The 24,777-nt window shown below is 45.3% G+C and overlaps 1 protein-coding gene across 1 annotated transcript in view; it reads right to left on the reverse strand.

The window, feature by feature from the left end:
- The window catches only part of LOC119167613 (AB hydrolase superfamily protein YfhM-like), a 49,832-nt gene extending 28,569 nt beyond the window's left edge, over positions 1–21,263 (reverse strand). Inside the window, exons 1-3 of the mRNA XM_037419119.2 lie at positions 21,121–21,263; positions 19,257–19,493; positions 9,019–9,152 (exon numbers count right to left, since the gene is read on the reverse strand). Of these exons, the coding sequence (XP_037275016.2) occupies positions 9,019–9,152; positions 19,257–19,448 (326 nt within the window). The 5' untranslated portion in view covers positions 19,449–19,493; positions 21,121–21,263. The remainder of the gene's footprint in view (positions 1–9,018; positions 9,153–19,256; positions 19,494–21,120) is intronic.
- Between the last annotated feature and the right edge of the window lie 3,514 nt (positions 21,264–24,777).

Consider the following 24,777-nt stretch of genomic DNA (forward strand, 5'->3'; position numbering starts at 1 on the left):
TGGCTTTTGACAGCCTTTTGCTCACAATTTCTCCTCATGCTTACTATTTCTTTAGAAGTTCGATGAAACTTAAGATGCCGCACCCTGACACAACCAGAAGGCTCTGTTCATCATATGATGTAAGTCCTGCAACGGAGGAACAGGAATCTAATTTTCTTTTTTATGCGAAGCGGGTTGTGAAGACCTACAAAGAGCATGAACGGACTGTAACGTTAATGATAGATGAAGTGCACCTCCAACCATACTTTTATGACAAGGCAGGCTTCGTGTCAGGTGCTGCTGCTAATTCATCAAACCCTGCAAAAACAGCCCATGTCTTCTTGATACAGAGCATGCTTTTTTGAATAAAGATGTTGTGCACATGTTACCTGTTGCACAAATTGATGCTACGGTGCTGCATGACTTTCTTCAGAAGCTTATAATTGAGCTGGAGGCATCTGGTTTCAAGATCATAGCACTGATATCAGACTATAACTCCATAAACCGAAAAGCTATCTCGTTCTTTGCTAAGCCCGCGAGTCTCAGCATTGTATACCAGCATCCTGCTGCTCTATCACGGCCTTTGTGTTTTGTAGTAGACCCTGTTCACTTGCACATCTTTAGCGCCGACAAGGTGGCCTAGCACACCAATTGTGTGGTGGTGGAAACGGCATTTAGAGGATTTTAACTGTAGGCCTGCCCTTCTCAAAACTTCCAAAACAGCTGACAGACGGCTAAGGTGACTTTCGAATGACGGCGAGAATACAATGACGTCACCGAGATAAGAGAGGCACGTTGACCATTTTTAGCCCCGTAGCAGGAAGTCCATCATTCTCTCAAATGTAGCGGGAGCATTGGATAAGCCGAAGAGCATTATCTTAAACTGGAAAAGTTCATCCGGTGTACTAAATGCCGTCTTTTCACGTTCTAAATAGTCGACGGAAATCTGCCTGTATCCTGAACGCAGTTCGATAGAGGAGAAGTAGGCAGACCCGTTAGGTAGTCGAGGGCATCATCAATCCGTGGCAGTGGGAAGACGTCCTTGCACGTGACCTTATTTAGGTGATGGTAGTCGACGCAGAAGCGCCAGTTGCCATCCTTTTTTACTAGAACGACTGGTGAGGCCCATTGACTGCAAGATGGTTCAATGACGGGGTTCGTAGGCATTTTATAAACTTCACGTTATATTACTTGTGACTCAGCGTGTGACACGCGATAAGGACTTCGTCTGATTGGGCTGGCGTCTCCAGTGTCAATCCTGTAAGTAACAACTGGCGTCTCACCTAAAGCGCTGTCGCCAAAGTCGAAGATGTCCCTGAAGAATGCCAAAATATTACGGGGATCGGCTGCCTGTGCTGGAACGAGGTCTAGCGTGATCATCTTGTCAAAGTCGGCATCAGTGGAGCTCTGTGAAAAAGATGCAGTAGCGGGAAATGGAGCGTCTGCAATGAATGCAGAAACAGAATGTTGAATGATGGAACAGACATTGGCTAGGGTCATGCCATCTGGAACAACTTGAGCACAACAGCTGAAGTTCAGTATCGGTAGCGACGCCACATTATTCGTAATAATCAACAGAGTATAAGGAAGGGCAACATTTATGTCCAATAACACGTCCAAAATTGGTGCGAGCCTATATTAGCCGTCGGGTACCGGAGGAAATGACGTCATGGTTACATAGGTAATGGCTTGGGGTGCTCAGCTAAAGTACTCGACAGAACAGAAACGTAGTGGAGGTGTAGTTGGAGTGTCATAGCAACAAGGTGGGTCAAGCTGAAGCAAGCCTATTTAACAGTGAATTAAAGCAGAGTGTGTGGAAAGAACGTTCATGCCCAGGATGAGTTCAAGAGAGAACTTCTCGAGCACAGCAAAAAGCACAGTTGTGGAGTGGTCAGCAACATTATCACGAGCGGAGCGCAACCCTAAGCACAGGAAAGGTTCCACCGTCGGCAACTTGAATGAGCGGCACTGTGGGCGGTGTTAAACCTTTTTAAGGCGGCGGCGAAGCTCCGAATTCATCACCGAAATTAGCGACCTTGTGTCTACAAGGGCACCAACAAGTGGATCGTCTACTTTAACGTCTATAAGGGTGCGCCGTGTCAGCATTGTCAGAGGAATTGGGCTGGCGAATCTTCGATGCAGCATCACCTCTGGGAGCTGCATCGTCTAGTTTTCGCGAGCCAGATGTGCAGTCGGCGAAGGAGGACGGCGAAATTGGGGTGAGCGTGACGATGGGCGACGAGACAGCGCTGAGTGGGACTGGTGGCCGGGAGGGGACGGTGACCGACAACGCACCGTCGACGAACCGTCACCAGCGGCTGGCCGAGGCGACTCGTGGCGAGTTCCGAAGTGGACATCATCTGCCTCTGCGCGACGGTTGTAGCCATAAGAAGGCTGACGCCAATACCACCTACCATTGCGATAGCGGGCCACGTGACCAACACGATGGCAGTTAAAGCAAATGGGCCGGTCATCAGCAGTCCTCCACTCAGCGGGATTGCAAGAGAGCGCTGGGGGCCCCTGGCCTTGGGCGTAGGAAACTGGTGGACAACGGTCAGTCGGTCGGGAGGGGGCGGCGGTGCACTTATATTCCAGGCCAACGTTCGAAAGCTCTTGGCGAACGATATCATGCACTAAAGGCACTATTTGGGAGCTGGACTCACAGGCAAGAGATAAAGTTGAAGCGGGAGACATAGCTTCAAAATCTCGACAGATGATCTTCGTGACACGCTCTGCAGTCAGCGGTGCCTGTGGTAGAGGCATGTCTTCGCATGACCATGTTGCTGCGGCGTTGGGAAGTCGAGCGAACTGATGGGAAATACGTCGGCTTTTGGCGGCCTCAAAACGCTGGCACTCTCGGATATTGGCATCTACTGTGTCACAGTCCTTGAAATTAGCAAATTGAACGCATCATCGACAATGACTTTTATATGTGCGCTACTTTCTCGGACTCTTCCATGCCGTCGTCTGATTTGCGGCAAAGGGCGAGCATGTCCTGTTTTAAAGGCAGGTACGACTCCTATGACGTTTGAGCGCGAGATGCCAGCTCCTTCTTGGCAGCTGTCTTCCTTGCAATCGATTTGCCGAACAGAGTGCGCATCTTTTCTTTGCAGGCATTCCAGCTGCCGATTTCCGCTTCGTGGTTCTCAAACCACACTTCGGCTATCCCCTTCAGGTAGAATAAGATGTTCGCCAGCGTGAGCGTTTCGTCCCAGCGAATATTCCTGTTTGTTTGCTCATACAGCGGCAACCATTCTTCAATGTCGACACATTCGATCCCGCAGAACGTGCCAGGGTCTTTCAGCTGGGGCAGAACAACTGTCGTCTTTGCGATGGCCGCTGCAGGAGCTGGAGCCGGACCTTCTTGTGCCATCGTGGAAGAAACCAAGCGTCGGCCGCTGCGTAGCTCCGTCTTGTTACCCCGCACCACCAACAAAATGTCACGGGGTGAGTGTAGGTAGAGGGTAGAAATATATTTACAGATTGTACACGGAGTACACAGTGTCCTTGAACCAAGATGGCGTAGTGGCAACAACACGAGCTTTTGTTCAATCGTCATCTTCGTCGCCTTTATGGTGCATTCTTTGATGGTAATGATGACTTGCATCAATATATTGGATGAAACAGTAGAAGCTCGAGAATCTGACACCTCGAGAGGCTCACATCCCTGCCACTTGAAGACATATAGTACAAGAGCTGGGCATCACTTACCATTGAAGCCTGGTTACAAGGTACACATACTTAAGAAAATTAGAGAGAAGATATATGTTGTTCTGATTTAAAGATGCATGAAACCCGTTTAAATTGAGATTGCCGAAAAGCCATAGCTACAATACTAGTGAAATCATATTACAACAATAGAAATGCGTGTTTCGTGGACGCCGCGCTATCCGGACGGATTGATGTGGCTCGCTGTCGTCAGGATTAACTCAGAAAAGATCGAAATTCAAGCAGCGAAAATCAAAACCCAACACAAAGAGGTAGCGGGAAAAATGGCCAGTCATGTTGACGTAACTGCCACCAACAATTGAATGGTACTGAGTCTTTCACGCACAGTAGTACGAAATTTCACTAAGGGTGAGATTTCCATTAAAGTGGTTCGCATACCAGCCAGATTTCCATGACTGCCTTCATTTGGATTCCCGCTGATATCGACGAAGTGTACCCGAGGCCCACCTCGCCAACTGTAATGAGGCAGCGTGTTCCACCGCACGCGTCACAACAAGCCGTGAAAGGGGCGATGACGTTGTGGCATATACGGCCCCAGATCGACAGACAAGGTACAATGAGCTGGCCAAGGCGCTTTGCTTGGCCCGGCGATGCTATCCTCTTCTTTATTGAAGTCCATGCTGATCCCGCATAGTTACCTGGCGACAGCTGCAAACTAACAGTTGCCCGAACCCTTTGCTCTATCACCGAATATACACTGAGATTTGTATTACCTGCGTCTGTACCATTTGCCAGAGAGACACAGGTGCGTTTACCATCATGCTCTGGGAATGCGAGGCTAAAGCGATACTTATTACTACCAATGTTGTGTCAGCGAGGCGGGAAGCCACTATGTGCAGCTACAAGCTTGTCGGCGAACTCTGTGCAGTACAGCAGGCCCGTGAAGTGACGGATAGGCAAGGTCTTGAAGTCCCGACATGGAAGACCTAAGCCCGTGCTATTAATCTGCCGGACTAATAGAAAATACTTTCCCAACCATCTATTTGAGGCTAAACTAGTGCTTCTGACAGCTAAAGCAGTTGTCGTGGTGAGAAACAACACGTCAATTGCTAGGCAGACACGTTATTGCGGCCACCGCGCCCTCAGAGATGTGGCCTGCTTCGAAGTGTGGATGCCACTAATGTTGTTCTGAGCGCGACATCGCGTAGTTATAGACATGACAGTTGATCATCGTACGAAAAACACAAAAGCACTCCCGTGTGGTCGTTTATGTTTTAAAATAGGGTAGTGCGTTGCCTGATTTGTAAGGCTAGTAGTGCTCTCAAAAGGAAAAAAACACCTTCCCCGCAACTGTAATATGCGCTACAAAAAATGAAATACAAGAAAACGAATATCTTCCTTGAGCTGCGTTCTCAAGCGGGTCCCCGTGGTCAGAAAGCCAGTTCTTAGAAAGCTAGGGCATACCCCAATTTTTAAACAATGAAGCCATTGTAGCTCGCCACACTTTGTGAGGCGTTGTAAAAAAGTCTATAGGTGGGGTGCGCCACGGAAAATGTGCCATGCCCACTACCGAGTACAGGTGGTTCAAACTTTAAACAAAAACTCTGCTCGGTAGTGTGGCACTTGAAAAAAAGCAATAGTCCCCAAACATGTACTACTAGAAATAAGCACATCGGACGAAAATGAAAATAGACGAAAATAATAATAATGCAGCACAAAATAGGAGTGAGAGAAATATATAAATAATGATGTAATAAAGAAGCAGAGACCGAACACTCCAAATAATGTTAATTACCGTGTAAAAACATAGAAAACCAGTGGGAGACGTAAAGACAAACACAGAAAACAAAGCAAAAGAGAGTCACGCTGCCATCATTTTAATCGCGAATGCATTTCTTAGTTGGGGCATTTCAGGCGTCTGTCGGTGTCCGCGCGCGACCAGCTGTTATCTACGCGCACTCACTCCCTTTTCCCTAGCAACAGCTGCAGGCACGTGCGCTTATTCTCGCCCCTAGCAACCGGAGCAGGTGGTGCGGGCAGAGAAGCAAGAGTGGAGAGGATGAGCACACTCTGTCGTATAAGGCCGCTCGCATTGTGGAAGCTCAGCAAAGCTCCCGCGTGTGTGGAGGCAGTGTCGGAGAGGGTAGGTACATTGTTTCGCCACTGGTTCTCTCGCCGTTCACTATTTCTGCTCTCTGCGCCCCACCCTCTCATCCGCAAGCTCGTACGTATGTGTAAATGGAGCGAAGCGCGGGCTTTACTCTCGACCATTCGCTGGCTGATGAATGTTTAAATAAAGGGCTACGGTATAAGTCACTGTCTCGTCATTATTCTTGCCATTAAAATTAGAACGCCTTGTACTGTAGAGAAAAAAATGCATTTGCATTTTCTCATGATTCTTTCTGGGGAGGCGGGGGCAATTTGTTTCTTCCTTGCGACATTCAAACGAGTATCTGCCACACATCGCCCCCCAGCATGTACGATGCTGGCTGCGTTCACTTGATCACTTTTTCGTTTTCAGAGGATTTAATACACAAATCAGCCCATCATCAGCCATTTGGTGCTCCAGCACTTCTCTGGGTTCAATGGCATTTTCAGTGAAATGGGTGGTAAGCAATTTATTAGGGGTTCATCGTTTTGAATTACCATAAGTGCACTCAATATGGTACAAAGACCCAGGAGCATATATAGGTTATGTGGAACACTATTTCCTTGGATAAGGAGAAAAGGTATACCACGAGGGTCAAATGGCAGATACTTTCGAGCATTTTTGTAGGACACCTGAAAATACAACATGCCGACAGTCAGACAAACATGTTGTATTGTATCTGGTTTCCTAAGAAAAATCTATTCAATGCCCAGAGCACAAACGCACCTCATTCTTCAAGCCATGTTTTGACATTTTTAGTCCATATTCAAAGAAACAAGTTTTAAATCGAGGTCTAACTAACGGCTTTTTTGACGCACTTTCTAAAAACACTTCCCGATGCTTCCCCAAAAACATTTCCCTATAGAGAAGCTACAAACACAATGTTTATAAAATAGGCGCATCACGCCCATATTGGCAAATTATTTATAGGTAATTCGCTTATCAGGAACCTGTAAGATGAAACCCCGCCTAGGGTAAAGGAATAACTTATATGGACCATTGTACACGGTAGACAAAAAAGTTTGGTTATCGCTCCTGGCAACGTAGCATTAAATATTCTATGGTTGAAAGGGTTATGCTCATCCCTTAAAAACTAAATAAACTAATCAACTCTTTTGAGAGCAGGTGTCTTAACCATAAAGTACACTTCTGGTCTTACGTAAATAATTAGACGGCGATGTTTTCTTGTATTCGGAAATTTGAGAGAACTGTTGCAAATACTCTACGAAAAAGCTGAATATTTGTTTTTTTTTGCAGTAGGCGACCTGAACAATCGGCCACGCACCCATTCTTGCCCAGTGTAAACCTAGCTGAGGTACATCAATAAATTCTACCAGCGGCGCACAAAACCAGGTGAAGACATGTTCAATCGCTCCCATTTCGTCGACTGGGGACGGGCATATATATTTTTTGCCGAGTACACCGAACAGCTCACTAACAGTACATTGAATACCAATGATACTTGAAAAAAATTATGGTCCATCTCCCCGAAGAGAACGATGATGGAATGCAAAGCAGCAATGGTGCGCATGCCGTTAACTCGGCCAAAAAACGGGCGTTGACTCGAGTGCTGGAAGAACGGTTTGAACCAAAACTTGGTGCAGCCTTTACTCGAGTAAGCGTTTCTTGGTAACACAAAGATGTGGGATGGGGCTTGGTTTCGTGTAAGTTGCATTGCAGATAAAGGAGCCGAAAAGGGTGTTTTCATTCGACGTGCGGTCATTCGTTGCGGGTTGTGAAGAGGGGGAAGTGAGGGAGAAGTAGGTTGCGAACTAGTAGAGAAGCAACGCCATCTAGGGGTTTTGGGAAGAGCCTGCAGCTGTTGCGGGTGAGAGAGATAGTAACGTCAATGGGCAGCTGGGACTTGGCCGTCTTGGCATTGTTCCAACAACTGTGGCGGGGGGAACGCGGTGCAGTGCTTTGGCACGGAGGCACAGATGGGCAGCGCTACACAGGCAAGTGAAAGAACGGCTTTGTAAAAAAAAAAGATTTAGAATTGATCACGAACTGGCAGCATCTCTCAGAGGTTATTTGTAGAGCCCCTTGTCGGTTGTTGGAGCTTTAGCTTCCATTTGAAGAATTAAATGTATCCCATCACTGGTGTGTCCTTTTTTCAGCTATAATAAAAAGCAAATGACAATGATGCCGGGGAATGCATGTCACGCACGTCATAACACCCTTTTCCGCAATGACGTGTTGCACGTTAGCGCTTGCCACCGTGTGTGGTATGCAACTTCTCGCTATGGATCATATTCAGTCCATACAAAATAGTAAAGCGAAAACAAACATGGAAATCTTGATTGCGCGCTATGTGTAGAATAAACAAATAAATTGCATGCTGCTTTAATGGTGTGCCGTTACAACAAACAATGATGTCGTAGACGCCAGCGTAGTCAATATGCATAGCTATCCCATCATATTCCTGCAACACAAATAATACAATCACGTGACGAGCCAAACATTGCGCATTTTTAATCATGAAACGCTACTCAGCAATCCGCATGAAATCAATTCTCGAAGTTGTTTCAGCACTATTAAACTTTCTCCTCCCTTTCCGTTTTACGTAGTCAACTTGCACCGCATTGGACATATCGAACGAGAAGGTGAAGACGTTGGCTCACGAGCCAAAATATTTTTCACCAATGTAGCAGGATAGGTAGAAAAAAGAAGGCAAGTAATCAAAACTGCTTTTTCTCTTATGTAAAAATAGAGGGCAGGGCGGGCCGGGGGCGAGTGCGGAGTTGTACGTCAACAGTCTGTACCTTTAATTAAAAGCTGTGATGCTTTCGTGCTTCTCGATGGCATCGGTCACAGAGTGATTTAACAACTCATGAATAAATATTAAAAAGGTTGAATCAAATGAGCTGCAAGAGCTCTAAATTTTGCGACCAGATTGAATTAAATATAATACTGACCGTTTCCACAATTGTAGTTACACGTAGTTTTTTTGGGAGGGGGGGCATTTTTGATATATTCTTTTGTGTTCACACTTCTAACATACTCCTAATTATGAGTATTGCATTTTGCCGGGACTTTACATCAGACGTTCGATCTTTGTCGATACGCATGTATACGTACATTTGACTTCACCGTTAACTGCGAATACGGCGAAGCACCTAACTGTTACTATCGCACTCGCTTGGCTACAACGAAGACGACGACTGCAATCTACATTGAACGCTATCTCCGTAAATACAGTCCGTATACTTGTTTTCGCTCACCAGAAATATTCAGCAAGTGCAGGCAGCTGCCTATTCCAGATGTACCAAAAATCCAAAAATCCGTGCAGCAGAAGCAGTATAGGGCCCTTCACGTGTTGTTTACAGCCATTGTGAACGTAGTGCATTTTGATACCCTAGTAGAAATAAAAACATAATTTAACAAGAGAAGGTGACTGCTGACCTGCAGAACTGAACGAAAACAGAGAACTCAATATACTGTGCAAACTTATTAAGAAGTTTTACTTCGATGTTATGGTATCTTCCTTGCGGCATTTCCGACGGAGGCGGAAATGTTGTAGGCCCGTGTGCTCAGATTTGGGCGCACGTTAAAGAACCCGAGGTGGTCGAAATTTCAGGAGCCCTCTACTACAGCGTCTCTCATATACATATTATGGTTCCGGGACGTTAAACCCCGTATATCATTCTTCCTTGTCTCATTCACTCACATGATGTCGCGTCATGAAAAAAAATGTCCTAGGTGCGAATCTTTCCATGCAGGCCTTTCAGTAATACTGCTGTTATTGAATAAGCTTTCAGCATTCAGTGGAACATTGCTTTGCATTTTAGGCGGAGACTAAGTGAAGCAAAATCCGCCTTTTATTATAGGGAAGCTGCGCGAAGCTGGGAGCCATTGTGTCTTTTACTGAATGAAAACCCGATAATAGCACAGAGTACTATCAGATGAAAATTCCCCGTTACGAAAGGTGCTCGTACTTGTAAAATCTAGAATCATGAATAATGGCAGGGAATTCGTACAACACAGCGGTTAGGTAGGTTGGTTGGTTGGTTGGGTTGGGTAGAGTTGGTTCGTTCGTTGGTCGGTCGGTCGGTTGCGAAGGCTGAGCTGGCTGAGATGAATCGCTTTTTGTGCAAAAAAAAACACTTGCAAAAAAAAGGAGCAGAAGAAGGTGCAGACACCTGTCTGTGCTCATTTCCTTCTTGTAAGTGTTTTTTTAACAAAACGCCCTCCACAATGAAATACTAACTCACCCATCGCTCTGTCTTTCTAGGCTGGGCTTGGCTGGCCAGGCTTGGTTTCGCCTGGCTGGCCGGCTAGTATAGGCGGCCACCCAGGCCGTCTCTGGCTAGCCAGACCTCTGGCTAGCCAGATGGCCAGCCAGAGGTATAGACAAGCAAAATCTCCGTGTGAAACAACCAATTCAGGGGAAGTGTCATACGCACGATTACACACTTCTACAACAATACATTATTGAGTGGGATGAGTGTCTTTCATTGAGCGGAATATTTCAGAGAGTTTTAGGAGCAGGAGCGAAGTGAACAGTTAATTAAAGTTGAGCTGAAAACAGAGGCCTTCTCAAGGAATACCCACGATAATTGTCTTCCTTGTAATACTCCAAAGCAGAAATTTTGGTCTCTTTGTTTGTGTGCATTGGTGTGTGTGTGTCTTTTCTGTTATTTTTTTTGTTGGTCCCCCGATTTGGTAGATTCGCGAGTGGAGAAGCGACCAACAATCATGATCTGATTTCTGTGTTCCTACGCACTGATATGTGTATCAAAAAACAAATATTACGCATATTATGACGCTACATCTGTACGAGGTCCTTAAATAGTTTGTTGCTTTACTTTAATGATGCATACATACGTAAAGACCGCAGTGTCGATTACGCGGCGCTCACAATGCAATGCTATGACCGCAAAAACAAATGTTTCTCATGCTTAACTTCACCTACATGGTTGTCACAAAACGAGCGCTCAAAAAGGGCGCGCCGCCAAATTCTCGCGACGAAGTGCCATAGAGATGCCTCGAGGTCAACGATAAAAAAAAGAAAAACAAGCATCCAAAGACTCCCAGGGCGCGCGTCCCTCTCCCCTCGGAAGCGTAGGTTTGCCGATGAACCTCCTTGCATCGGCAGCCAAGCAAGCCCTAGAAAGTTCTCGATGGAAAAGGGCATGGTGATGCAGGGTTGCGTCATCTTTCGCGGACGGCTCTCGTACCGTCTGGCCCTTTCCCCCAGCCTTCACTGCGCATCGCGCCGACGAAATGATGAGAGTTTTCTGGAATCTCGCGCGGAAGGTATTTAACCAAGCAGCAGAGATTGGAGATCGGGAGAAGAAGGAAGTTAGCGCCAGTGTGCCTGGGGTCATTCCACCGCGTCTGTCGGTGAAGGTTTTGTCCTTAGTGACAAAGCAGGAGAAGAAGAAAGTATGCGCCAGAGTGCGTAGGGTGTTCTGCCTTGTAGGCGAAGCCTTTTCTCCTCCGTGACAAAGGAGGAGAAGAAGAGGATTTCCACCCGAAAGGTTAAGACCCGAGCTACAGGCAAGAGTGTGTGTCTACCGCTATCGAGCGAAGACGCGTGGCAACAGCTGCGTGTGTGAAACCGACGTGTTTTCGGCGAAGAGGTTTGGAGCCTGGAGAGCAGCCGATTGAAGACGCGAGGTTTCCTGGAAGAGAAACTTCGGGGGCAGCAGAACGACAACAACACTGGACGTTGAGTGAATGATTCTCGGAGGAGTATCATTCAGACTTTTGTTCCAAGAACTTTGGACTGATTAAGTTTTCTAACTCTTTAGTCTTTAGGTATCTTGGTTGTTCGATGCATGCGACTGCATTGTAGTGCGTATAGTTGTCTGTGTCCGTTGTTTCGTGTGTGGCTGATTGTACTGTGTAGTACGTTGTTTGATTGGTGTCATATTGTATTCAACTATTGTCGAGTGTGCATACTTGTGTATCGATCTGATCTGCCGTAAATGAGAATATAATTTTGTTTTGCTTATCAACTCTCGGCTCTGACTTCTTCTTTGGGCCACAGCCGGCGTCCGCTGGCGCGCCAAATAGGACCACTTCTAAATTGTCCACGCTTTCGTGGTGCGGTTCGGGGGGCGGATACTTCGGCCCTTGGAATTAGCCCGGCGATCGCCTCCCGAATCGACGGGTCCCGTGACAATGGTACTGCCAACTACCAGTGACTTCGCTTTCTAGAAAAACATTTTTTTTTCAAATTACTGGCAAATGACGTCCGAATCTCACGCAGCACCTACTTGCCAATTTTCTCGGGCAGGACGTCAAATAAGTTTTTTATTCTGGCTCTACAGAGAAAAGACGTCTTTCGACGACCTTTGCCAGCCGAGCACGCAGATACGCCGCCAGTTGTTTAGGCGTGAAGCTCCTTACGCCGTGAGTCATATGTTCCGTGTCATCATGCAGCCACCACTCGTTTAGTCCTTTAAATGTCCGCTAGATGGTGGTACTTGTATGTAATGAATGTAATGAAGAGAGGCCGATGGTATACGGTTTTGTAGAAACACACCTCAGGGACATGGAACAACCTCCGAACAATCCGGACTACGCGTGGGAATATTGTAATAGAACAGAAGGCAGCAGAAAGGGGGGTGGTATTGGGGCATTCATTCATAAAAGTACAGACTGGCAAAGGGTCAAGCAGGAGTGCAAGGAACATTTATGGCTAAAAGGGAAAGTGGCAGGTCAAATGACACTCCTTGGTTTCGTGTACTTGTGGACGGGAGCAAAGGCCAGAGAGGAAAAGCAGACAATGGTAGAGTGTATATCAAAGGACATTCAGGAGTTAGGAAGAGAGTGCGAGATAATTATACTAGGAGACATGAATGCGCACATAGAAGATATAGATGGGTATACCGACCCGACAGGCAAAATGATCATGGATATGTGTGAAAGGCTTGATTTGATCATTTGCAACAGTACCGAGAAGTGTGAAGGGCAAATAACATGGGAGGTAGGAAGGCTTCAGTCGACGATAGATTATGCACTGATGTCACATAGGATGTACGATAAGCTCAGGGGAATGCACATAGATGAAGGTGGCTCCAGAAGTCTGGGTAGCGATCACAAACGTATCAAGCTAAGTTTTGGAAGAGGAGTGAAAGTGGGAAGGAGACAAGATGAGCAACTACAGGAAAATTTTTATCCAGAAAGGCAAATTGAAATAGCCACTAAAGAAATTGAGAAAGTAATCACGGAGGATAATAAGACAGTGTGGACATACACGAATCTAATTAGACTCTTTGAGCTAGAGCTTGCTAAGACGCGTGACAAGTCACCCCGGAAAAGAAGACACAAACCCAAAAGCTGGTGGGATGAGGAAGTTAAGAGAGCCATAGCAAAACGTCAGGAAGCCTCTAGAGAACACAGACATGCTAAGCAGCGGGGTGAACCGACAGGTGATGTTGAAAGAAAATGGGCAACCTTTCTAAGCTGTGGAAGGGATGCATCCCTTCTGATCAATGAAAAGATTAGAAGGAAGGGAGCTCAGTGGCTGGCAGAAGTACATAAAAAAGATAGAAAGGCAGCTGCGAAATTTTGGAACCATCTAAACTCCCTAAGGAATGAGACGAGCCTAGAGCAGAGATTTATAACTACAGCCCAAGGTGCTAGGCTAGAAGGGGACGAAGCTATTAAATATATAAGAACAAAAGTGACAGAAAAATTTCAACAAAGAAGTACTTTATGCACCACAATAGACGAGGACGAATCAAGTGGTGCAATGGCTCCATTTTCACAACAAGAGTGGGAAAGGGCTGAGAAAAGGGTTCCTAGTAGTACATCAACAGGCCCAGATGGCATTCCAATTAGGCTGATAAAGACATTAGGTCCGAAGTCTAAGCAGGCTTTAGGAGAGGCAGTGAGCACAATACTAATCGATGGTGAAATTCCCCATGGATGGAAACTTAGCAGGATGAGCATGATCTATAAAGGAAAGAGGGACAAAGCTGACATAAACAACTACCGTCCTATAACAGTGACATCAGTGGTCTACAGGCTGGCGATGCAGATTATAAAGGAAAGACTGCAGGCGTGGATAGAGGATGAGGGGGTGCTGGGGGAACTGCAGAATGGGTTTCGGAAACACAGGAGGTTGGAAGACAATCTGTTCTCACTGACGCAGTGCATCGAAATAGCAGAAAAGGAACACAGGCCCCTGTGGCTAGCATTTTTGGATATCAAGGGAGCGTACGATAGCGTGGTTCAAGAGGAATTGTGGGGAATACTGGACACACTAGGCGTGGAACATGTAGTCACTAATCTTTTAAAGGGTATCTATAAAGGTAACAAGGTAGTTATAAAGTGGGAAAAACAGGTATCCAAGCCTGCAGAGGTAAAACGGGGGCTTAGGCAGGGGTGCCCCCTGTCACCCTTATTATTCATGATGTACCTACAAGGATTAGAGGCAAAATTAGAGGGAAGTGGACTGGGCTTCAACCTCTCTATAGTCAAACAAGGAAAACTCATTGATCAGGCACTACCAGCATTAATGTACGCAGATGATATAGTGCTAATGGCCAACAACAAGGAAGATTTGCAGAGATTGATGGACATCTGCGGTAATGAGGGAGATAGGTTAGATTTTAGATTCAGTAAGGAAAAATCAGCAGTCATGATTTTCAATGACAACGAAGGTAGTGAGCTTAGAATACAAGAGGTCACGCTAGAGATAACAGATAAATACAGATATCTGGGCGTATGGATAAGCAATGGGACCGAGTATCTGAGGGAACACGAAATATACGTGACGACTAAAGGTAACAGGAATGCAGCAGTCATGAAAAATAGGGCACTGTGGAATTACAATAGGTATGATGTTGTGAGAGGAATATGGAAAGGGGTCATGGTTCCTGGGCGGACGTTCGGCAATGCGGTCTTGTGCATGAGATCAGAAGTTCAAGCAAGATTAGAAATTAAGCAACGTGGAATAGGTAGGCTTGCTTTAGGAGCCCACGGGAATACACCAAATCAGGGAGTACAAGGTGATATGGGATGGACATCATTTGAGGGCAGGGAAGCTAGCAGCAAGATAAAATTTGAGAAGCGATTGAGAGAAATGGGGGAAGAGCGTTGGGCTAGGAAGGTTTTCAGCTACTTGTACATGAAGAATGTCGATACAAAATGGAGAAAGCGAACCAGGAAGTTGACTGGTAAATACTTAGAAAACAGCAGGTGGCCAAACCAAAAAGAACTATCGGTTAAGAAGAAAGTGAAGGAAACGGAGACTGACATGTGGAGAATGGGCATGATAAAGAAGTCCGCACTAGAGATCTATCGAACGTTTAAGCAGGAAATTGCCAAGGAAAGGATCTATGATAATACTCGGGGTAGTTCTCTACTGTTTGAGGCCAGAACGGGAGTTTTGCGAACCATGACATATCGGGCCAAATACGAAGGGGTAGACACAGTATGCAGTGCGTGTGGAGAGGAAGAAGAAACTGCCGAACACTTGATAATGTTCTGTAAAGGGCTTCACCCTATAGTTCAGGATGATGGCGCAGAGTTTTTCAAAGCACTGGGGTTTAGGGACCGGGAGGGCAAAATAAACTTTAAGCGGGTAGACTTAACTAGAAGGAGGTTATCTGATTGGTGGCTAAAGTCAAGGCACGAGTGAAAATTAAACTCTTCACTGCAAAGTACGAATCTTCAAACTCTTTTTTTAAGGAAAAAAAATATAGTTTTTGGTTCATTAGGTATTACGGCTTGGTGGCGCTAGCCACCGCCCGATCTAAAGGGTACAGCCATATCCATCCATCCATCCATCCGAATGTAGAATGAAAAGGTGCGGGATAGTGGTATAGACGTTCGGACGGATCGATGGACACACGAATGGACGGAGCACGGACAGAGGCACGGACGCACCCTTCGCCCTACTCATCATCATTCACTGATTTTATATTCTGTGATTTTTCGTTTTGCTAATGTAAATGCTAGCTTAAATTATCAGCACTAGATCACTGTTGCTGACATCGAAATGAGGGCAGGTAACTTGACCTCTACTAAAATTTGGCAAAACGTTCAGGCTTCTTTGAGAACTCAATGACGCTAGGATACCCACACAGCAGTATATGTCCCAGGAAAGTACCGCTGTTAAAAGTTTATGGCATGCGAAGAAAACGCTACTGTGTCTTCGCTGCATGCCTGCGTTTGACCGTGCCTGGTGTAAGAGGGCGGCTGCCTGGCTTCACTTTGCAAACATGGTTTGTACTCCTGCAGCATTTTATAAACTTTCTTGGGTTGATTCTGCTGATATTTTTGGTTTTGTTTTCGCTTATCATGCGGTTCGTGTGTACTGGCGCAGACAGCCGGCCGATGAATGAACAAATGTGTGTATTCATTGGATCGTGTGTTGAGGCTGCATTAAGTGAGTAGTCACTTGTCAACCACACATCGCCTTCTGTAAATCACGAAAGTTACGAAAGTCACCAATCGATGACCTCAGCCGACATCGAACCCACCAAAACACTGATGAAATCTCATCGCGGAATCTTTCCTTTGCTGGTCTCAGCTTTTCTCTTTCCATGTGCCAGCTATTTTCCCATAACAACAGCTATCGAGACGATTTACGTGTAATTATTGAGATCAATGGCAGTGCTTGTTGATCAGAAGGCATGTAAGCCCACTATGTGACAATGGTTTATATCATTACCACGATGTTGATTGCAAAACAATGAATAAGCGCAAGGTATTGCGATTCCTCGCGATGAAGCTGTGCGTAAGCCCGAGCCACATTAGCTGGTAATGCCAACCAAGGGCGAGAACAAAGGCCTGCTGGATAATGTGTCTAGTGATTGAAAGCTAATAGTGAATTGGTCGGTTTAAATCATATCAGCGTTTATGAAGCGATAAACGTACGTTTTGTTCGTTAGCCTTCGTATGCATGCTAGAAAAAAGCGCTTTTTAGAGCCGTGTCTTTATAAGCGCTTGTAAAAAGGATGGCCATAAAAAGTAATATGTCGAAACGAGCTCTGAGAAAAAAGTTCATTGTATTCCATGTTCCTGCTTGATTGGCTTCTCGGTCTTGGACAATCGTTGCCCGTCATTCGTACCAGGACGGCTTTCTACTCTCCCTTAGTAGACTTCCGAGTACTGTAAATTGGTAAACACCTTTTTTTTCCGAAACGCGAATGCATTTATTTTCATGCTTTGGAACCGCTGAATGCAACGTGTGCTTATAAACTATCAAATGCTACAGGATAACAATCGGTTCGGCGTGTACAGAACGCACGTCGTTTCGCACTGAGTAACCATTATCATGGTAATAGTAAGACAGTGCAGGTAACAAGATTCTTAGGAAATAAGCTGTTGTATCTTGGTGCAAAGTGTGTGACCTTGCCCAGAAACTATCAATACGATCGAGTATGCGCCAGAAATTTTGGACACGTCTTACTGCTCAACCCTCAAGCATTGGCTGTGATAACTCGGAGGGTGATTACCAGAAAGAGAGGGAAAGAGAGACAAACAAAGTGAGAAAGAAAGCTGTGAAGGTAAAGAAGAGAAAAATCGGGGCCTATCCACTAAGTTAATGGCGATTTATTTATTGATATGTGGCGTTTAACGTCCGAAAACCACCATATGTATATGAGAGACGCCGTAGTGGAGGGCTCCAGAAATTTCGATCACCTGGGGCTATTGAACGTGCACGCAAATCTTAGCACATGGACCTACATGTTTTCCGCCTCCATCGAAAGTGCAGTTGTGAATGACGACTAGTGGGCGATGCTCCGTGGGACATTAACCCTGTACATTGCCCACTCGATCTTCCAAACACCTGACAAAACTCGTGTACAGTGTAAAAGAAGTCGTTTATTAATCAAAATGCGCATATGGTGCTGAGATAGTCATATAAATAGTCATATAAATACCGATATGGGGATCCATATGAATACTCTAATAAAAACCGTTTTAAATATCGTATCAATATCGACATCCATATGATTATCCATATAGCTATTCATATCCGTATGGTTACTCTGATGGGTCATATGGGTATTCATATGAATATTCATATTGTGTGACGCTGACCGACAGTGTACAGTAGAGACGGGGTATAGCTCGACCCTATGGAGTTTTGCTTCTAAAACGTGACTGATCCCTATCTCCAGAAATTGGTATAACATGGAAGTGAAACCTGTCTTTATAGAGGTAGTTTAGCGTTTATTGTGCATTGTCTTCGAACGAGGGCGAAGAGATGAATGCTACAGCAACAAATTGTGAAATAATGCGAACAACTGCAAGCAGTTCCAAACTTGTAGCACGCACCCCAAGCAGAAAGCACGCACGAAATGAGCATACACAGGATGAGCGTGGACAAAGAACTGTCACTGCTCGCCATTTAAAGCACGCTCATCAAACAGAAAGAAATATGCACGAAATACATGAACAAGTTTACACTGGACAAGGGCGAACTGCCACAATTCTTACTTCTTTGTATGTGAGCAGCGACCTCCTTTCGCAAACGCGGCCGCGCCAGCAAGCGAAGTGACCGTTGTGCCCTTCCAAATCACTAGTCTAATAATGATGCACGTGTGCAGGCAAGCAGTAGCGCATAGGAGACCACGTTCTGTGAAGGCGACGCTCAACGAAACGCGGGAGGTGAAGTGCTTCAACACGAGCATGTCGCGCCATCTCGCCACTGATGATGAAAACACGCACAAAGCTCCGAGCACTATCAAACGATGTATGGTGTATATAAATGTCCTGCCGTTAGAAAGCGTGATAAGGTATGTTTCGTAGCCGAGTGGTTAGCGCTGTGGATCGCGAGGTCGCTGGTTCGCCGTTCCGCAACTGATCCTTTCTATCTCGTATTTTTTTGCAATATAATAATATATGATTGAAACGTCCTATACGTGATGAGCATACGTCAGTGGAGCCGTGGTAGACATCGACACAAAACACTTTCCTGTTAAAAATTTCTCATGGAAAGGTTCTTCACAAAGTAGCATTGGAACGTGCCTTCTCTCTATTGAAAGGCGTGCGTTCTAACCTCTCGGCTATCCTGGCAAGCCCTGAGGGGGTAGCATAGCCTTTTACAGCATAGCGTAGCTAGGAAGAGGGAGAGAGAATGGAGAATCAGGGGAGCTTCAGTGGTGAGGAGTGTGACAGGAGAATGGGATGGAGTAAAGCGTGCCACAGAAACATTGAGAAATAGAGAAAGAGAAAGCGATGTAGGAAGCAATAGGAAAATAGACAGAGAGAGCAACAATGAAAGAAAATATCGGCAAAGAAAAAGGAATAGAAGGGAAGTGGAAGCAAACGTTGTGTCGTCTAGCAACCAATTACAACACCACCTAGCCTAAATGTGCATGCGCAGTAGCTAAACTAGGCCGACAGACGTAGACATCGCATGCAACCTCCGCTCTGTAGTAAATCACCTGTACCGATGCGGAAGCTGCACATCTCGAAGATAGACAGATGATCTGCGGCTTTGTTGTTATGATCTGCTGACAACTTTCACTATTAAACTAAATATACGTACGTTCACACTGACAAATGCATGTTGTCCAAGCCTAAAGTCCCAGAACTCTGGTGGCTCACTCCTTCTGTGTGGTTCCAGTACGGCTCTACCGTGAAGTGCCACTTGAACTTCGACGTACGCCTCCATCCATATCCACATGCTCGTCCCGATCGCGAGGATCATCAGCTTCGCAACAGCTGGAGGCAACACCATCTCCGTTCAATATCGCTTAGACCGCTTGTTTCGCAAATGTAGAGGCTGAAAGGAAACGTTGGTCATCTCCGAGTAAAAAATCACTTGTAATGCGGTGATAAGATATTTGTGCTCTTTAAGACCACAATGACCAAAATATCATATTTGTTTTACTGAATACATGATGCCTACAAAATTCCGAATAGGTGCTGCACAACCTCAGGTAATTTCAGCTGTACTTTCGGCATGACATAGCGAGGTAATATGGTATAACACGCACATAAATGAGAAACATTGAACTCTTCACTTACTCCTGAAACATACGAAAACCCTGATACCGTGGCACGCAATATGCGGGTACGTACCGCAGGTAAAACGTTAAGAATAGGCGAAAATAGATATTCAAAATTTTATAACGCGACAACAGTGATAGCAATTGGGGACATTTCACATAACAGATCTGCTACATGATTATCACACAAGATGTGGGGATGACTGCAAATAAATTTGTGACACTTGCGATTTTCTGACATGAACGTAAATGCAATCACACTGGTGTTTTTTGTTTTTTGTTTCACTTCGCTCCCATCGAGATGCGACCGAAGCCGTAGGTAAGTGAGCCCGTGCCCTCTATACTACTTATCTACGTGACATTTCCTGCATTGAACTGCCACAAGACGTAACATTATAAGATATCATAGGTTTGCATTCGTTTTTCAAGGTAAAGGCATGTCAGGTGCTACGATTGGCAATTTCAATGCAGTAGGCAACCATTGCTAACGTACAAGGATTTCCATCTAAAAAGTACGTGGTATAAAAATTATATGAATGTAAAATATGAGGAGCTGTGGTGGCGGTTGCATATCATCACCTGCTCTGATTTTGTTTGCCCTGCGTCATCTGTGGTCGCAAGATCAGCTACCGTGCATATAGTAATGCCCTAAACACTGCGTATTTATTCCTATGAGTCAGTCAGCTGTTGTGAAGCACTGCTTGTCACCGCAGGATTATATTAACGAACACCTTTTATAATGTAAACACCACTGCACAGAACACTATACAGCGTGCTTTAGTTGAACTAAAACTGGAGCCTCTGCTGTAACGCTAGCGTCTACGTGACGTCGGAGCGTGAAACAATCCTCAAGCGCAGAGCCAGGCGAGCCTACGATAGGTACAGCCGCGGCCTCGTCTGTGTGGAGCGCTCCAGTGGCCAATATTTGCTCTGCGGGGTGAAACCATGAGGCAGTTTCGGGCTCTGAAGGTGTGTATGAGGAGCATACGCAGCTTAATTAGTTATCAGGTTGACCACGTCAGAGCCTTACACCGCCTCGAGGTTTCAGCCTGCAGAGCGAAACCCGGCTGCTCAAGTGCTTTACTACAAAGACGTGACCGCGGATGTACACAACTACTCACTTTGGTCGCCGATTTATATCTTGTAACATTTGCTTTATACCTAAAAATAGGACACATGCAGTTATTCGAAGACCACTTCGCATGAAATAGATCGCCACAATACGTGAATTCAGCCAGAATTTTTTGTGCTGCACAACTGCTAAACGCTTTTGATACTATCGAATATTTTCGCTTTTTTCTACAACAACACGGAGTGACAACATTAATAAATTACCCTAAAGATTCGCACGACATTTTATACACTTGGATATACTGAGAAAACCTATTCCGAAATTCTTACCGTCACACGTGAGCCCCTTGTCCCAAGTTTGGGTTGCACTGAACTTTGACTTAGCAGGTTACACATGGGTACGACAGCGTCATACGTTTTATTCTTTTATAGACATTACGCAACAATGAAGTGACGCCAGTCGTATCCCTAGAGCATCGTTAGTTGGAAAATCGCGCTTCATTTTAGTCTAAGTGCATTTTTTATTAAAAAGAACCACCGCGCTGAAAGTTCTACATGTCGTTACGTAAAACATCAACATACAATAAACAATGTCTGCACGTCACTCTTCATCGCTTCTTTTTTCCTCTTTTTCTCTTCCTTTGTGTAGAGAGTAACAAGGTAAAGAAAACTAGCTCCGGGCGACTTCTCTAGCTTCTAAAAAATATACTCTCTTTCTCTACTTAGAAGACGATTTTATGTCAGCACCGAAAAAAAATGCTTACACAACTGCGGGAAAGACTTGAACAACCAGGTGTATTTCAAACAGGGAGCCACGTGTTCGCAAAAATTTCAAAGAGCACTACAAATTGTCCTCCGTTAACTCGATGAGGCTAAATGCGTGCCTAGCGGTTTATATTTATTTTTAGAGACTTACACGGCATTGTGCAAGCTCCACATTGCTACTTATGTTATTGCAAAATCTCAGGGTATACTAAATACAAATCATTGTGTAAGGCTGTGCCTTCTCGTTCTGTGCCCTTGTCTACGTTTTGTCATTGTATTTTGACTGCGCTGTAAATTTTGAAATTGGAATGCCTTTTCGCATATATGCATGACACAGATAATAGGAAAATAGACAAAAAGGCACACAACAGCTTGACGAGGTCTTTGTTTCTCCACCCCATTTTCGATGCGAAGCAGCTTATTGTGAACCTCAATCCGGTGTTCGTAACCACCCTTACTGCGCATATGAAACAGCTGGCCCAAGCCCTGCCAGAACACTTTCACGAGCCAGCGCGCTGCTGCCTTTGTAAAGAGGTGGGCGAGATGCTTTGAGCTAACCCCCTTACACTTTCTCAGAAATCGCGTGATAGTGTCGGGGAATGCGATTCTGCAGATACGCGATCAACCCACGAGTTGCATTCTAGTGAAAACGCGCTGGCACGCGGAAGCGCGTTGAGGCCTACGTAGGTGGCTACGTAAGCCGCTGCGGCACACCCCCTTACAATCTCTCAGCAAGCACGGGATGGCGTCGGGTAACAAGATTGTACAGTCGCGCGATGAATCTACGTGCTCTCGCTTGGGTGACGATAAACTCGCGGGGCGTGCTTCACCAAGAATTCAGGACGAGTAACAGAAACGGAACAGAGGATGCACGGTATGTTCCGCCTGCAAGGGTGCGTTAACATCGGTCAAGGTGCCCCTGATGGACGGAACTTAAAGTCGACCCATGTGCTACTTGACACACTACTCATGGTTCCTTTAGGAGACAATGGTGTAACTTTTTTGAACGAAAGTGTTTCATGCTGAATTCCACCTAGGCTTCAATGACATATTTCAGTAACGGATATGACATAGTATATTTAGCGCTGCCAAACAGGAAAAAAAAACATGGCAGAAGAAGATCTCCCGCTGGGCGTCGAACTTCTGTCTCTTTGGGAAGGATGAAAACTGCTCGTTGCCCTACCGTCTAAGCCACTTACATTGCTGCCAGAATGGCAGAGGCGGCGTAGCCAAAACCCACAGAAGCCGTCGCCCCAGTGTATTGATTGAATGATGTGTAGAGTTGAACGTCCTAAAACTACCATGTTATTATAAGGGGAATCGTAGTGGAGGGCTACCCAAATTGGAGCACACGGCCCTACAGCATTTTCACCTTGATGTAGCCTAATGTATCCAAAGACAAAAAAGAGCGAAATATTTGTAGCCAAACGTAACCATTCTCATTTCACAGCTTTAATTGGACTAATTTTCGCATTCGACTAGCACTAGAATCCCTTTTTTACAACCTCTAATTCTTTTTTACAACCTCTAATCAACACCTGGTGTTGAAGAACGTGAAAGTATCAGTATTCAGGCGCTTTTTTATGCAATATTGGCACGTTAATATAAAAAGAAAACAGAAAAAAGCTCAATTTTATAAACTGTGTCTTTCCGTTCTGTTGGTTTGAAAAAGCGGCCTTCCGAAGTGAGGTGTTCTACCGGACTAGTCATCGCCAGCTCTGCAGTGCTTCATGCATAAATAAAACATGGTCACTACTGAATATTATATGCGAAGCATTTTGTTGCGTACTGCGGGTACCTTTAGCCTCCATCCATCCGTCCACCCATCCGTCCATACGTCCATCGATACGTCCACCCATCCGTCTGATTATACATCCATCCATCCATCCATCCATCCATCCATCCATCCATCCATCCATCCATCCATCCATCCATCCATCCATCCATCCATCCATCCATCCATTCATCCATCCATCCATCCATCCATCCATACGTCCGTCCATACGTCCACCCATACGTCGACCCATCCGTCCATACGTCCACCCATCCGACGAAAATTAGTGTTCGAGAGTGAGATGGTTTCACGAATATGGCGTGCTTGTCAAGACATGAACAATGTCACGATACCGTCTTGTACGCCACGAAAACCTTCCAGCCAAACAAGAGGCACATACCCACCTGTGGGTATGCGCCACGGGTGTGCGGCTAGGTTCCACATGTCACTCATAGTTTATATCTACCCAGAAACGGCGGTAACAGACATGCGTAGTTTTAGCACGTGAGCGTTACGAAAAAGCTGACATCGACAATGTGGACTCGACGAATACGAAGAATAAACCAACAGAAATCAAACCTCTGCATTCTGCGCGGCAATGAAGTATTCCACCACAGAGCCATGCCAGGTCTTGGACCGACTTCTCAAATACATCCTAAAATCCATAAAACGTAACGTGTGATTACAGTGCTGACAATCCGACTTTATGAACATTACATATGTACTCCTATAATAGAGCCGTCACGTGCAGTTGACGTGAGTTGTAGCTAGGCGCCATCCACTAAAATTTATTTATATAGCAGTGTACAGGGCTACCATCGTCGCCAGCAGCAGCATTGTATATCTGGTTACCGGTTCTGGTGCTCCGAATATCTATGTGGTTTTTGGCATCGTTACGCGAGGAATAACAGTAGGTTACAGATAAAATATGCGGCTGTTTCAACGTACGTTTGTGTCTGCCTTTGTGGAAATGTTTAGCGCCACTACGTAAAGATTCGCTCAAAGAAAAATAACAACAGTCACCTTTCACCCGCATGCTTCGCATAATATTGATTCCCAGTGTAAGTTGTATCTGCCATCTTTTAAATATTCAGACAAATTTTAGTTTCACAGTTAACAATCCTTGCCGCCTCGACTGTTGAATATAGAGATCGCGCATTGGATTCTGCTAAGCGCTGAAAATTTTCTTTCTTTAATGTCCACTCGTACGGTTATAAAGTCACATTGCAGCAGTTCAGGTAGCGCGGTGGTGATGGTTTACAGTAATAATGGTTGGTGTTAGTTAGGCAAAATATAAACCACTGCTGTATATTTTGCCTAAATAACTTTTTGGCGTAGTATTCGTGTCGCATTCTATGAAGACGACCTATAATAGGAATGATTGCATTAATCAAATTTCTCTATTAGCTGAATATTGGTACAAAGGTGCTCTATTGTTTATTAGCCTG

This window comes from Rhipicephalus microplus, chromosome 6 (genome assembly GCF_043290135.1).
Source record: "Rhipicephalus microplus isolate Deutch F79 chromosome 6, USDA_Rmic, whole genome shotgun sequence".
Taxonomy (NCBI): Eukaryota; Metazoa; Arthropoda; class Arachnida; order Ixodida; family Ixodidae; genus Rhipicephalus; species Rhipicephalus microplus.